The sequence below is a fragment of the Malurus melanocephalus genome, unplaced genomic scaffold, assembly GCF_030028575.1.
Source record: "Malurus melanocephalus ecotype Western Australia unplaced genomic scaffold, MMel_1.1 scaffold_279, whole genome shotgun sequence".
In the NCBI taxonomy this organism is placed as follows: Eukaryota; Metazoa; Chordata; class Aves; order Passeriformes; family Maluridae; genus Malurus; species Malurus melanocephalus.
Genome location: NW_026623511.1, coordinates 404164 through 417368, shown reverse-complemented (window position 1 = coordinate 417368; position 13205 = coordinate 404164). Strand labels below are relative to the sequence as shown.

The 13205-nt window shown below is 47.9% G+C and overlaps 1 protein-coding gene across 1 annotated transcript in view; it reads left to right on the top strand.

Annotated features, from left to right (window-relative positions):
• Positions 1 to 13059, top strand: part of HYDIN (HYDIN axonemal central pair apparatus protein) — a 43005-nt gene extending 29946 nt beyond the window's left edge. Inside the window, exons 6-11 of the mRNA XM_057376461.1 lie at positions 358 to 457; positions 1087 to 1132; positions 4497 to 4564; positions 6534 to 6769; positions 8472 to 8713; positions 11009 to 13059. Coding sequence (XP_057232444.1) covers positions 358 to 457; positions 1087 to 1132; positions 4497 to 4564; positions 6534 to 6769; positions 8472 to 8713; positions 11009 to 11336 — 1020 coding nt within the window. The 3' untranslated portion in view covers positions 11337 to 13059. The remainder of the gene's footprint in view (positions 1 to 357; positions 458 to 1086; positions 1133 to 4496; positions 4565 to 6533; positions 6770 to 8471; positions 8714 to 11008) is intronic.
• Positions 13060 to 13205: the final 146 nt, after the last annotated feature.

Below are 13205 nucleotides of genomic sequence, written 5' to 3'. Positions count from 1 at the left end.
AGCCAGTTGCAAGAATTGAGATCCTTTAGTGGAGATCCTCCAAAAATGCATGACAAGTCTCTGGACTGAGTACCAGTACCAGGACTCTTTGGGAGAGAAGTAGCAGMCAGTTACAGACACATTGGTAGCCTGGCCCAGACTTAAACCCCTGGTTTGGGTCTACTTCCAGATGCCAGTAAATGTAAGTGACTTAGATTTTTTGCAACTRCTTCCARATTCTCTTATCAGTTTTGTTGRTAAGTGTTGCTCACTCCTTGCTTGTCACTGATGCTCAAAATAAAGGCTTACAGGGCTGTGGTTGAAAACAAGAAATGTGATCTTTGAAGATAAATGTTTTGCTGTCTCCTTCTGCTTTAGGAGGGAGAGGTCAAGCAGAATTGTTCGGCTGAAATCAATGTGTTCTTTAAGCCCCAAGAAGCCCGAGTCTATCAGCAGACGGCTTACTGTGACATCTCAGGTACGGCTGCTTCCTGCCTCTCTCACCCCAGTGAAAGTGAGGTGCAAATGCTCTCCCAGGTCACTGGGCTCCTGKGTAATTGTTGGGAAGGGTCTGTGGTCACTGCAGCTTCCAGGGGATCTCCCATAGAAGCTGGAGACATCTGCCTCTAGATCACCCATCCCAGAACAATCCAGGCAGTGCAGGGRTAAGCTTTCATGCCATAGCTTTGCCAGCATTTCCTTAAAGGCCAAAGAGCTACAGAGCAGAACAGCTTTAGTGAATGAGCACTAAATCCTTCTAGACCAGTGACCTCCAGCATGGGTCCTTTTTACATAGATCCATCATCAGGCAGTAGGAGCCAAGTTAGAAATTCACTCCCTGACCCTTCATCTCCTCCCACTGTCCAGATGCTGCCAGACTGGAGGTGGCTGGGCCCTGCTGAGCCCAGAGTGTCTGCAGAAGGACCATCCCTGGCTAGCACCTGCTTCTCTCCCTGCATGAGAATTGTCACCTTGTGGTTCTCAGTCAGTGGTCCCTCCAGGTGGTGTTGTGCAGGCTTTACTCTGCTCAGCAGGACGAGCACCCTCCTAGGGAAAGAGAGTCCATGCAGTCTGCTRGACAAAGGTTATGCTTGTCCTGTCTTCCAGAAGTGCTGGGAGCAGTTCTGGGAGCAGTTGTCATTGCCCCACCTGAGTGACCCCATCTCAGAGGTGGTGGCTTTGCTGTGCTAGCACAGGGCAGGGAATGCTTGGAGTGCACAGTGTGGTTCGGGTTACCTTGTCCTTCCTCTCTGTCCCTGCATGGTGCTGCTTAAGGTATTTTCAGGAGTGAGAGCTGACTGCCAGGAGATTTTCATCCAGGGAATATTTTGGATTTGCCCATCTAAGAGGAAAAGGTGTGAGGCCCAAGGTCCTCCAGCAGCCAAGCTCCTATTCTGCAATCCCTAACCCAGCTGCTCCGTTCTTGCCTTCCTGCTCCAAGTGACAGATACAAATGTCACGAAACAGCTTCWTATTTACACAGTAATTGTGCAGGGTTTACTCAGTAAATGCCATCTACAATAATTACTCAGGGCTTGTGCTAACAAACTGTCTTGCTGCCCACCAGCTGYAATTGTTGGAGCCATGGAAGGAAAGGTTGGATTTAAAAAGTTGTTCCCAAGGGTTTCCTTTTTCAGGGCTGTGCTCTTGGCTCTTGGATTTTGGCTCTGGTGATGGGGTTGTCCAGCACTTTGCCGCAGGAATCTCCTGGGGTTGTGCCAGGACAGCTTTTTCATGACAGAGAAAGAGGAAAATTACTTGCATGCGAGCCTTGAGCTGGTCTGGGACTTAAAAGAACCCGAGCGAATTATGTGTGTTGAGAAAAAGGAGCCTGTTCCTGAATGACCCTGAGAGACCCTTGGGAGAGCTTAACTCTTTTATTGGCTCCTTGGAAGAGGATCTCAAGGAGTCATTTAAATGATGCATTTCCTTTCAGATCAGAGCTGATCCAGTGGATTGTCAGGGTGGGAATTGTCCCAGATTCAAGTCCCCTGGGTGCAAAAAGAATTGAAGAAAGAAAACAGCCATCTTTAACTGGGAAGTTGTATATTTTTGCTTCTTAATCCCTTCAAGAAATGAGATATTGTCTTCCTTAGGCATTTGTCTGCTAGTCCCAAATCCCTTAGGATGGGGATTTGCAGACATTGCGTGCCCCATGCTGGGGATATCTAGAAGCGTTTTCCCAGTGCAGTGAATTCYATGGCTGGATCTCCTGCCCCACCAGAAAGGGGCTTTGCTGGCCTGCACTTATGCCAAAGGTGCCTCCATAAATTGCTTGGCAGATACTTTTGGATCAGGTGATTTACAGAATTGATCGGTTCTGGGCAACTGGCAAAGCMAGCAGTGAAGAAGTGCTTGGAAATTTGCTCATAGCAAATATTGAAGCTGAGAATGAACTTTGTCAGGTGCTCAAAAATCCCAAATGATGATTACTCCTTTACGTTGTGATGCCCTACATCACATGAAACTGTGGATCTCTGTTTATTGATGTGGTCAGATGAGAATTTTGTGCAAAGCCAGTCACAAAACATGGGGAGATTCTGTCAACAAGATGGTGAAAAGCAGAGAAGTTGATCTTGTCTCAGAAAGCAGAGAAGCTGGAGAACTTTGGCAACAAAGTCCTGTGCTGTTGTGTCACCTACACCCTGATTTACTTGCAAGCCAGGCAGCAATGCCAAACTCTTTGTGAGCTTTGTGCCTTCACTGAATGGATTTCAAAACTCCTCTAAGTGCATGGGAAGGAAATTGGAGACAATTTTAAACTCAACATTGCTTTTCCACAGTGGAAAGTGGTAGCCAAATTGGAAACCATCCCAAGTGGTGCGTTAGAAATTGAAAGTCAGATCCAAGGCATATCTCCTGAGAGAAGAGGGGGTCCCTCACCACGCTTCAGCTGWGGCGTATCTCTGGCTCTAGAAAGAACAAAGCATTTCTGGAAAGGAAGCAAAGTAATTTTCTACTTATTAGTCTCCACCCCAATGGTGTAAAGTCTGCAAAAAAAGTAAGAGAGAGCAACCRAAAGAAAATGAAGCACTACATCATGCCAGACACTTTCAAAARCTTGTTTGTAGCAGGGAAGGACACACTGAGTGTTTTCTTACCAAAAGATTGTGCTCTCTAYGCAGCTTTGATGCTGATACCTTGTYGTTTCTCTCTATCAATTTATTATTTTCATTACATGAGGAAAGGTGAACAAGTGAATGATACTGTTAGGGCTGTGGTAAACAGCTAGGCTGCAGGTAAACCTCTGCTCTGGTTCCTCAAGTGAGGGGTTGTCCCAGCACATCTGAGCAGTGGGCTGGTGGGATAACGTGGGGTAGGCAGGAAAGGTGATGCTGGGTGCTCTGGAGGTTTGGAGCTGGCTGTGTCTGGGCTGCTGCTGTTGGGAGGTACTGGATCAGTAAAGAAATGAAAGGAATCTGCAGTAAAGAAATGAAAGGAATCTGCAGTCGATTTTACCAACAGGATAAGGGAAATGGATAAAAAATAACAAGAAGGTTATTCCTTTGCAAGAGAAGAGTGGTGAGTACGCCTGACCTCCATAAAGAAACAATTATGCTGGCTTTCTTGTTTGCAGAAAAGTGCTGCCTTTTTTTTTTCTTTTTCTTTTTTTTTTAATGAAGAGGGAACATTTCACAATCAAATAATTTATTCTTCTCTGTCCCTCCCCCAAACTGGTCACGGGATGTTATTGCATAAGCAGCTTTCTCCTTGAGCAAGGGCAGGTTTTGCTTTATCAAGATGTGTAGAGAAGAGCCAGTGGCAGYCCTGTGAATAAAATAGAAGGCACAGTTCACTGTGGTCCCTGATTTTTAACTAAAGGGCAGAGTGGGCATTGATTGGCATCAACCATGATATAAATCTGTGAGTCTTGTTCAGCTTCTCATGCTGATTTCAGTGCATGTTTGTGGCATTTGCAGTTTGGAACCTGTCTGCTAAATGTGAGGTGGTGTGGTGGATTAAGRACACCCATTTGGTTGTTTAAGGCATCACTCTTGGCTGTGACAGCTGGTGCACTGGTGACAAGCTGGTCCTTTCATCTGTCCTCTGTAGAACTGTTGCTGCAGTGGATGGTTGGGGCTTCCCTGGATTCTTGTCTCAAAAACCTGCCTGTAATGATTGTGTGTGTCAAGATTTCCAGAGAAAGATCCTCCATGGAAGCACCAGTTCCAGATAAGAAATACCAAAGCAGGGAATCTKTGGCTCGGAAGGCCAGTTACAGTAAGTCCACTTTTGTAGGGACACCTCTGTGTCCACCACATCACAGATGGGGAAACTGAGGCACAAAGACATCTTTAGGTGCGTGTCTAGGATCCTTTGTTGGTCCAGCAGCATCTTGGGGGCGTGTTCTGCCTGCTGTGGTGCCCTAAACCCCATCAGCTGCTGACCACTTTGCTTTGGCTGCCTCCTGTCCACATGGGTGCTGGGTTGATTTGAACACCCCAGCCCTGATGATACCCAAACACTTTGCAATTCCCTTTAACAAAGCYRCTGCCTTCCTGCCTTTGTCCTCGCAGGGGCTTTGTGATGCCACCGACTCTGCATTTCGATGTGTCCGCCCTCCGTTTCGGTGACGTCTCCTGTGGTGAGTGTGCCCTGGGTTTGCACCACAGTGTGAGAGGTTTGTGTGTTGCTGAAATGGAGCACTTGAACATGAGAGCATCCGTCACTCGTCTTCCTCCACAGCAGCCTCTTCAGGGCGTTAACTCCAGGGCTGCTGGTGCCTTGGGCAGCATTTTGCCATCGTGAGATCAAGCAGGACCAAAAGAATAAAACCCAGTATTTTCTGGTGTCCCTCACAGTCTTCTCTGCTCCAACTTCCTGATCCTTTCGAGGAGAATGACTGTGAAAGTACTTATCCCAGGAGGGCCCAGGGGATGCAGAAGAAGGGAGCTTAAGCCATTACCAATCTATAGCTGCATGGGGCATGTGTTCCTGTTGCAAGGCAAGGGCATCATTTACCCCACTGACATTTAGTTCGGGATATTAATTAGTGCAGAGAGGGCACCTCATTATTGCCGACCAGGTCAGATACCCTAGCAATATCTCTGCCTCAGGCACCTGTGTTTCCTGCATCAGCCCAGCTCCTCTTCCACTAAAACCCCAGCTCTGCTGAGAGACGGTGGCTGAGCATCCAGAGCATTGCCTTTGAAATGCAGATTCCAGTTCTCCATCTCAGGCTCACAAAAGGCTTTTTACTGAGATGATCTACAGTTTAAATGTGAAATCAATTGTGGATTGATTGAAGGGCCATTATCATTCTGCACCCAGGATGCCTCTGTGTTTTCATGCTGTTCCTGGACTTTTTAAGAAAACTCATTACCTTTCCTGAGCTGCTTCCTCCCTTCCCTGCATCACCRCTGAGCCACTTCTTGTTTCCTTTTGAATAAGTGAAACAATAAGAGAGGCACCAGGCAGGAATATGGTTCTATAATAGCAGATTCATTCTGCTTAATCTGATTTCATTCCTAAGGCCTCTTCAGCTGAAGGCAGCTGTTGTATCTTTGTGCTGCTGGCTGTTGTCTGCATCTGGTGACCTCGGTGGCATTTGGGATTGTGAGATCTGTGTCTGTCTTTTTTGTGCCCCTCCTGCCTCTCTGCTGCAGTCACTGCTGGAGCTGGCAGTGGTCACTGTTTAGGGGCACAGAGAAGCTCTGGGCTGTGCCTGCAGTTGATTCCTCCTCTTCATCTGTGTTTAAATGACTTATGTTTAAATCAGTCAGCCCTGGGAAATATCTCCTCCCCACAGAGCTGGCCAGCCAAGCCATATATCCATCCACAGCAGAGTAGGTTGGGGGCTGGTGTCCTGGCTCTGCAGGACATCCCCATCAGGTGTGGCTGCATCCCTGGCTCTCCTCTCTGGAAACCCAGTCTTGGAGCTGACACGGTGTGAGCCTTTGTGTGCAGCAATCACAGCCAGTGAGCAGCGTGGGTGTGGTGTCCCTGTTTGTCGGGTGAGGTGGTTCCTAATTGCTGATCTCGAAGCAAGGCTCAGGTTTTTCTCCAGTGGAGTGGGCTGTGAGCTGTCACGAGCTCAGTCTGGATGCCCCTCATCAGGAGATGCCTTAAGGATCCTGACTAGAGAAACTGCATTAGGTGCTTTGCATCATGTTCTAGTTTCTAATTCCATCGTCCCTTTATCTTACTTTAGCTTCTCCTCAATGACAAATCACTGGATTTATGTCTTGAAAACGGTGGGAGTGTTGGTGAAGTTAACAGGGCATTTTGCTGATTGAATTTTCTGAGAAAATGGTCAGTTTAGGTGCGCACTCATCAATGAGAAATAACTGGTTCTGATTTGAAGCAGGTGAGAGAGCTCCTCCCCATCAGAGAGAGAAATTTGTGGTGTTCAGCTGGGCTAAGAGTGGACATTTCCAAGGCAGCAGTCTGGGATCAGTGTCAAAGGGAACTGTAAATCCTCCTTCTGCTGCTTAATGAGCTGTAGTTCTGATAACGAAGAGCTAAAATCGAAGCATATTTCTATCCTACCAGGATATTCATATCAGGAATCATGAGATAATTGATGCCTAAATGGATATTTGTCATTTTCTTAGGTTTTCCTCGCACCTTGAAGTGCTGCCTGTCTAACACCAGCATGGCATCCGTGGGCTTCAACCTCCGTGTTCCTGGGGACGGCTTGGGAGAGCCCAGCGTTTGCAGCTCTGTTCAGATGTTCAAAACCGATCGCCAGGCTTGGAATAAGAGAGCTCAAGGTGTTATGAGGCCAAGKGAATTCACAATAAATCCCTGCACAGGGATTGTCCGTGCCCTGGGATCCCAGGATATCGAGGTATGGGAAGAGTCCGGCAGGTGAGGGTGAATCTTCACTGGAGAGTGGGAGGGCTTTGGCTCTGCTTTGAGCATCCTGTGAGTGAGAGCTCTGCACTGCTGAGAGGCCTCTGTTAGCTGGGTCACTCGGGATATTCCTGAAGGAGCACTGTTTTGTTTCCAAAACCATACACTGAAATCATGTACCAGATGGTCACGTACAGAAGCCATTCTTGTGTTTTTGAGAGTGATTTCTTTGATTGAAAGTGGGCAGAGGAAGGATGAGGACAGAAGGTGGCCATTAAAGAGAGAGATATCATGGTATAAAGCAGCTTGCTTTCCTTCCTGGTCTCATTTCTCCTCTCCTGGGGAGCAGAGTGAGTTGTATTCACTGCAGGGATCTTCAGTGGGGACAGAAAACACTCTGCAGCCATGAACTGCCCAGCATCTGCTGGGCCACACTTTGTCCTCCGTTTCCTGCTGTAAAGCTGAACTCATTCTGCTCAAGACAACAGATTTYTTCTGCATTTATGTCATTGTAGTCAGGTGAAAAATTGGTCCCTTAATTTGAATACGGTGGTGAGTAGAGCATTATTTTAGTGGTGGTGGGGGGGTGGCTTGCAAACAGGCTCGAGAGGAGATTTTTCTTCTCCATGTTGGCTGGGTTGAACTTCTGGAGCTGCTTAAAGCCAACCYTGACATTGTGGACTTGTTTGTGTTTGTGGATAAAGCATCAGGGTGTGTGGGACAGTCCAGGCTCATCCTCCTGGGCCAAAGAGGAGCAGGGGGAATTTTCCTCTTGCTGCTTTTCCAGTTGTTTGAGGGATAAACATAACCCCAAAGTGGGGGGTTGCCAGGGCAGCTTTCCCTGACTGCACAATGAAATTGTGTTTCCCCTCTCTGCAGGGAGCAGTGTCCCTGGGCTGGGTGGGCTGGCGTGTCAAGGGTAGGTTTTACGTGCTCATTCCAGCCCTGCCCTGCAGAGCTGTGTCCATGATGCTGTCCCGGTGTGAGGCTCCCTGCCCTGGGCATCTCCAGCTCTYACCCCATCCACAGAGGGARCTCCATGAGAAACCAGAGCATGAGAATGCTTAGCAAGGCCATGCTGTGCCCACAGGGCACATCTTGCAGGTTTTTTCTGCTTGCTGCTTTCCTGCCCTGCTGTAACCATGCAGAGCTGCCTTTTGCAAAGCAGAGGGCTCTGGGGCCCCTCTCTGCAGCTGATGGTCAGTGGGAAGTGAGGATTTGAGACCTTCAGGGGCTGTTGAGAAGCACTGACAGCCCCTTGGGAAAGAAGACTTTGGTGCTTTGGTGTTGGAGTTTTGCTCAGCTGGCTTTGCAGAGTTATTCTTCAGGCTCTCAGCAGTGTTCTCCAGCCGTGTGGCTGCTGGGGTGGGATTTGAGCAGCCCTGGCTTCCTCTGGCCTTGAGCCTTTGTGCAGACCCAGCTCAGCTGTCAGGAAGCCAGGAGAGAGTAAATAACTTCCCTTGGCAAGCACTCCAAAGAGAGACTGGAGGGGGAATAACCTTCTCCTGAGGAGGAGCATCCCTTGGGTTGAGCAAAACTGGGCTAATGACGTGAGTCTGTTAAAGGAGGRTAAAATATAGGTTGTATAAGCTCTTGGAGAGTTGCTGTTGCCAGACTCCAWAGCTTAGATTTAGGGAAATAAAGCCTTTWTGATTTTTATCCTCTCCTTAGTCCYCCTGTTTTCYTGTACCTCACAGCAGGGTGGCAAATGCTCATGCTGGAAGATTGAACCCAGTAAAGGAGTGATCCCCCCTAATTCTGAAGKGTCTGTGATTGTCACAGCATACCTGGATGACACAATTAAATTCYACGACAAGCTGAAGGTGTTCATTGAGARCAACCCTGTGAACATCATCTCTGTCCAGGCTGTGGGCACTGGCTCCACAATTGTCACCAACAAATCTTTTGCTCCACAGTTCAGGTTGGGACCTCACKTCAGGCAGGAGACTCTCAGTTCCTGCTTTTGCTGTGGGCTCAGCAAAGGGCAGTTTTGCTATAGTCCTTCAGACTAGATCTTCTTCAGTGCATGAGGTCCTGGCTATRTTCCCCTGAAGCCAGAGATTCCCTCTGAAACATGTGATGGTCATTTGAGAGCYGTTAGATACCCTCAAAGTCGCTGAAATGGAAACCAGTTGCTAAATTGTTACTGAATTGTCTCTAGCTCTGATACATTTATTTCCTCACTTTATCAAGTAACAAGTGGAGGAAAACAGCATTTCCCAGCAGTGTCTGGCTGGAAAATTCTACATTACCAGTATRACCATATTTCTCTTTGCAATAACATTGCTTGCTCTTCTGCTCCCTATGGAGTATCATCTCACAACAGTGCAAACCTTGGCAGTAGCTTCTTGGCATCACCTCGACTAAATGAATGGTGTTGTTTTATTTCCCCTCTGCCTGGGAGACTGGGAGGAGCAGAAGAATCTTTCTTTGCCCTGTATACTCCGTGGTTTGTTCTTGCCCAGCTGCCCTGCCAGGTTGTGTTTCATCAGCTCAGACCTGGTGGCTTTTTCCTTGTTTCTTCTGCCTGCTCCCTCACCATCTCTTCCAGAGCAGAAGCCCAAGCACAGACAAGCAGTGGTGGCAGCAGGACCAGCTCTGAAAGGGAGAGGAAAAGCCCACTGAGGCTGGGCAGGATGCATTGAGAGTGTTAACTGAGGTGAGTCCAAAGGRGGGGCTTCACAGATCCTATCACCTGTGACTGAAATCAGCCATGCTCTTGTAAAGGGAAAAAATAGCCTTTTCAAAGTGCTCTTTGCCTTCTGCTGGAGRGTTCTTGAAACAAGAATTATTTTCTCAAGGTGCCTGTTCTTCCTTCTGGCTGCAAAGAGGGTCACAGTGCTCCCAAGACCTAAACTTTTGGTAGAAAGAGTAGGTTAATCCTACTTTGAGCACTTAGGATAGATTTGAGGGTGTTTAAATGTATACCCACCAGCCATCCACATAAGCAGGGACACTGCAGGGAGGTGGATCCTAGTCCAATATGTCCTGTGCTCTGTGCAGCCACAAACTGGCTACACAGTAGAGCAGACAATGTCATTGTGCTTGGTCATCATGCCCTGCCCCCTCTCATCTGTGCCCATCAGCTCGGTTTGGGGTTGTTGCCAGGGCTGTCAGCTGCAGATCTGCTACTGCTGGGTGAGTTGAGACCCAGGGAACACTGGGTGTTCCCAGAGCCACAAATTCTGCCCCTATCCAGAGCTTCTCCAAGATTTCATCCATTGCTGTCTCCAACATAAACCATTTTATGCTAAGCTGGTAATATCAGCTATTAAAAGTCTGTTCCAGAGCAACTTTCTTCTATACCATCGTTTCTGCTGGCGGCAGACAGCCACATTTTCTTGCCTTTCAAAAAACCACTAACTGCTCCAGGAACAATTTGTTTCCTGGTCATGCTCAGATTTATTGAGAGTAAAATAACAGCTCCAGACTAGCCTGCAGTTAGGGTTTCTTTACATGAAGGAATCAATTTCCATTGAACATTCATTTGTTTTCTGTTTAGCTGGAGTTATTAATTTCTTGTTGTCACTCCATTCCTTCAGTAGCCAGACTGGTCTTGCTGCCATCTTCATTTTGGGGCAACTTCTCTTGACCCTGTGTTCTCAAAGTGCATTTCCCTTTCTAAAACACAAGTCCAGCTGCACACTGTTCTGGCAAAGGGTGGTGTGCTGGGAGTGATTAGGGTTGGATGCTCTTTAAGAGCTGGGGGSATGAGGTGATGCCATGGCAGGGGCYYCACCAGTGAGGTAAATGGTGCTCAGATCACCAGAGGAGTCTCTGCACCCTGCAACTCCTCAGTAGCACYCTCAGAGGAAGCCACCTGAGGCAGCAGCTCCCAAGAGAAAGGTGAAATGGCAGTGAAGCTGTTCCTCCCTCTGCCTGCAGCCAGGACAGGGCAACTCAGTGTCTGATAAGTGAGACCTGCAGGAAGCACCTTGGAAAAGGCCTCAGAGTGTTAAGCAGCACAGGCTGCTCTGAGATGAGACAGGAACTGAGAAGATGCCCTTCATGAGGCTCTTCCTGGCTGTATGCAAACAGAGCAGCTGCTGGGTGGTGATAAACTCTGAGGCAGCCAAGACCTGGCTGTAGCTGAAGCTTTGAGCTTGGGCAGCCTTTTGGGTGGAAGTTTTATTGCAGAGTGGGCAGTCAGGGAATGTCACCAGAGTGCTGAAGCAGAGTGACCACAGAGAAATAGCAGCTCCCATGACATTTTCTATCTCTGCWTCTCTTCCAGCTTCACTCACTGCCGTTACCRGTTCAAAGTGACAAACAAASGACGACGCATCCATCAGCTGTACTGGACCACAGAAGGTTTCAGMAKCTTTTGGYGGAATAATCATTCCTCTGCCCTCARTGTCACCAAGAAAAAAGCYGYTACYCAGATCCCCCGACCTGGCAGCCCCGTGTTTAAGCTGAGGCCAAYRCAGATGGGCCTGAAGCCTGGCCAGACTGTGGAGGTCGTGCTGGAAGGMTGCTCCAGCACTGCCCAGGTGAGGCCCTGCCAAGGGCTGACCYTTCCCTGTCAGATCCCCTCCACTGGGGCTKCTTCTGCAGCCCCTTGATGTTTGTCTGGGGAAAAGGAGCGAGTGACTTCAAGAAACTGTTTTAAGGCCACAAGTTTCCATGGCAGCATCAGTTGCTTTCCTTGCTGGCCACCATCAGTTGCTAAGGCTTTTTTGTGTTTCGATAGCCACCAAAACCCAGTGCTGATCCCAAAATACAGGCTGACGGAAGTACTGGTCCTTTGAGGCAAACAGGAGGTTACCAGCGTTGTGTGCTGAGGCAGAAAGGAAGGGCAGGGAAAATAAGTTAYGCTTAGACTAGAAGCCCAGGCAGGAAGTAAATTAAACAAATCCCAAATGCTTTATTCAGCAGAAGCAAGGAGTAAAACAAAAATCCTGTGAAGGGAAGGAGTGTCTGGGAGAAGCATCGTTTTTCCTCCACAAACAAACATGGGCAGAGGGCTGGTYTAGCCATGAGTCCTGGAGGGGGAAAAAGCAGTGTGCCAGCTTTAATGATCAATGTTGTCCATCCACATGGGAAGCTGTTCCCAGGGATCATTATAATTGACAACTTGACTTTTGTCAATATTTCCATAACAGCTCACCCCAGTCTCTCAGCCAGCCCTGGTGTCCCAAGGACAGACGGATTTTGCAGCATCCTTGGAGACCAGCTCTGAAAGAAGCTGGGTTGTGGTTTTGTATCAGAGGGAGGAGTGAGAAACAAAGGGAAGCATTTGGGGGAGCAAAACAATGGAAAAATCAGGAAAAGTCTTGACTATCCAGCTTATGCAGAGTGTTTTCCTGTGAACGGCAAGACATTCTCTGTTCCTGAGAAGGYTTCTTTTTAAACCAGCTCCAGAAGGCCACAGGGCATCCATGGAACCAGTGATCCCTTCCTGACCTGAAGGCAGGTTGGTTATTTGGGTTTTTTGCATGGATTCTTTCACCTCCACTTCCAAGAGAGGGTTTGCTGGCACTGACCCTTGTATCACCCAWTTCCCATAATATATGGAYTTTTTCTTTTTTCTTTTTGTTTTTAATTGGTGTCTACAAATTTCTGTAAGTGTTATGCTTACAAGATCACCTCATTTTACAGAAATGAGGAAATCGTGACTGCTAACTTGATGACACAGAAACTGCTTCATCTAAGCCTTTGTCCTTGGAAAGCCCCAGCTCAGCTGTTGCACATCTCAAATACTTCCAGTTGGCTACCTAATGTTGCCCTGTCTTCATAGTCATTTAGACAGGCTAAACTATCATCCTCATTTTTCTGCTTTGCTCTAACAGCAGCTACTGTCTCCCAGATCATCTCATGCCAAGCACTCTGCCTAAGGGAACTGAAAGCATTAGAGTGAACAAGAAGTCTGTCTCTTCCCAGAGGAGAAGCAGCTGTCAGCAAGGTTCCCCCAATATTATCACAGGGTCAGTTACTGTGTCTGGATGTCAAGAGAGGGAAGCCTTGAAAGTGCACTGATGGTTCTGCACTTTTTGTGGAGTGAAGGTCACTGTAGCAAAGGCATGGGAGAAGCCAGGCATGCAAATCCAAGGGGGATCCATGCTGAAAATGTTACTGGCATATCTGACAGGCTTATATCCGCTTTGGGTATTGAAAGATGTGAAATGCATCGGAAAGGCAAGGAGGGTGTAAACCCCATACCAATTCCCCTGGGAAGGAAAGCTAATTTCTCAGACTTCTGTGGCCTGAGCTAAAGGCCATCTTGGTGAAGGGAGTTTTGGCCTGTTAAACCATACTCACCTTCACAGAGCAGCTCTTTGGTGTTTGACAGAGATCAGCAGGTTCTGTGGTTTTAGGAATGGCTGCAGCTGGTGATGGGAACACTCATCTGAACATCCCTGGAAGCAGAGTCATGCAGGGCWGGGATGTGCTTCCCAAGCCCAAGAGCAATCCTGCAGCCATGCTGGGGCACA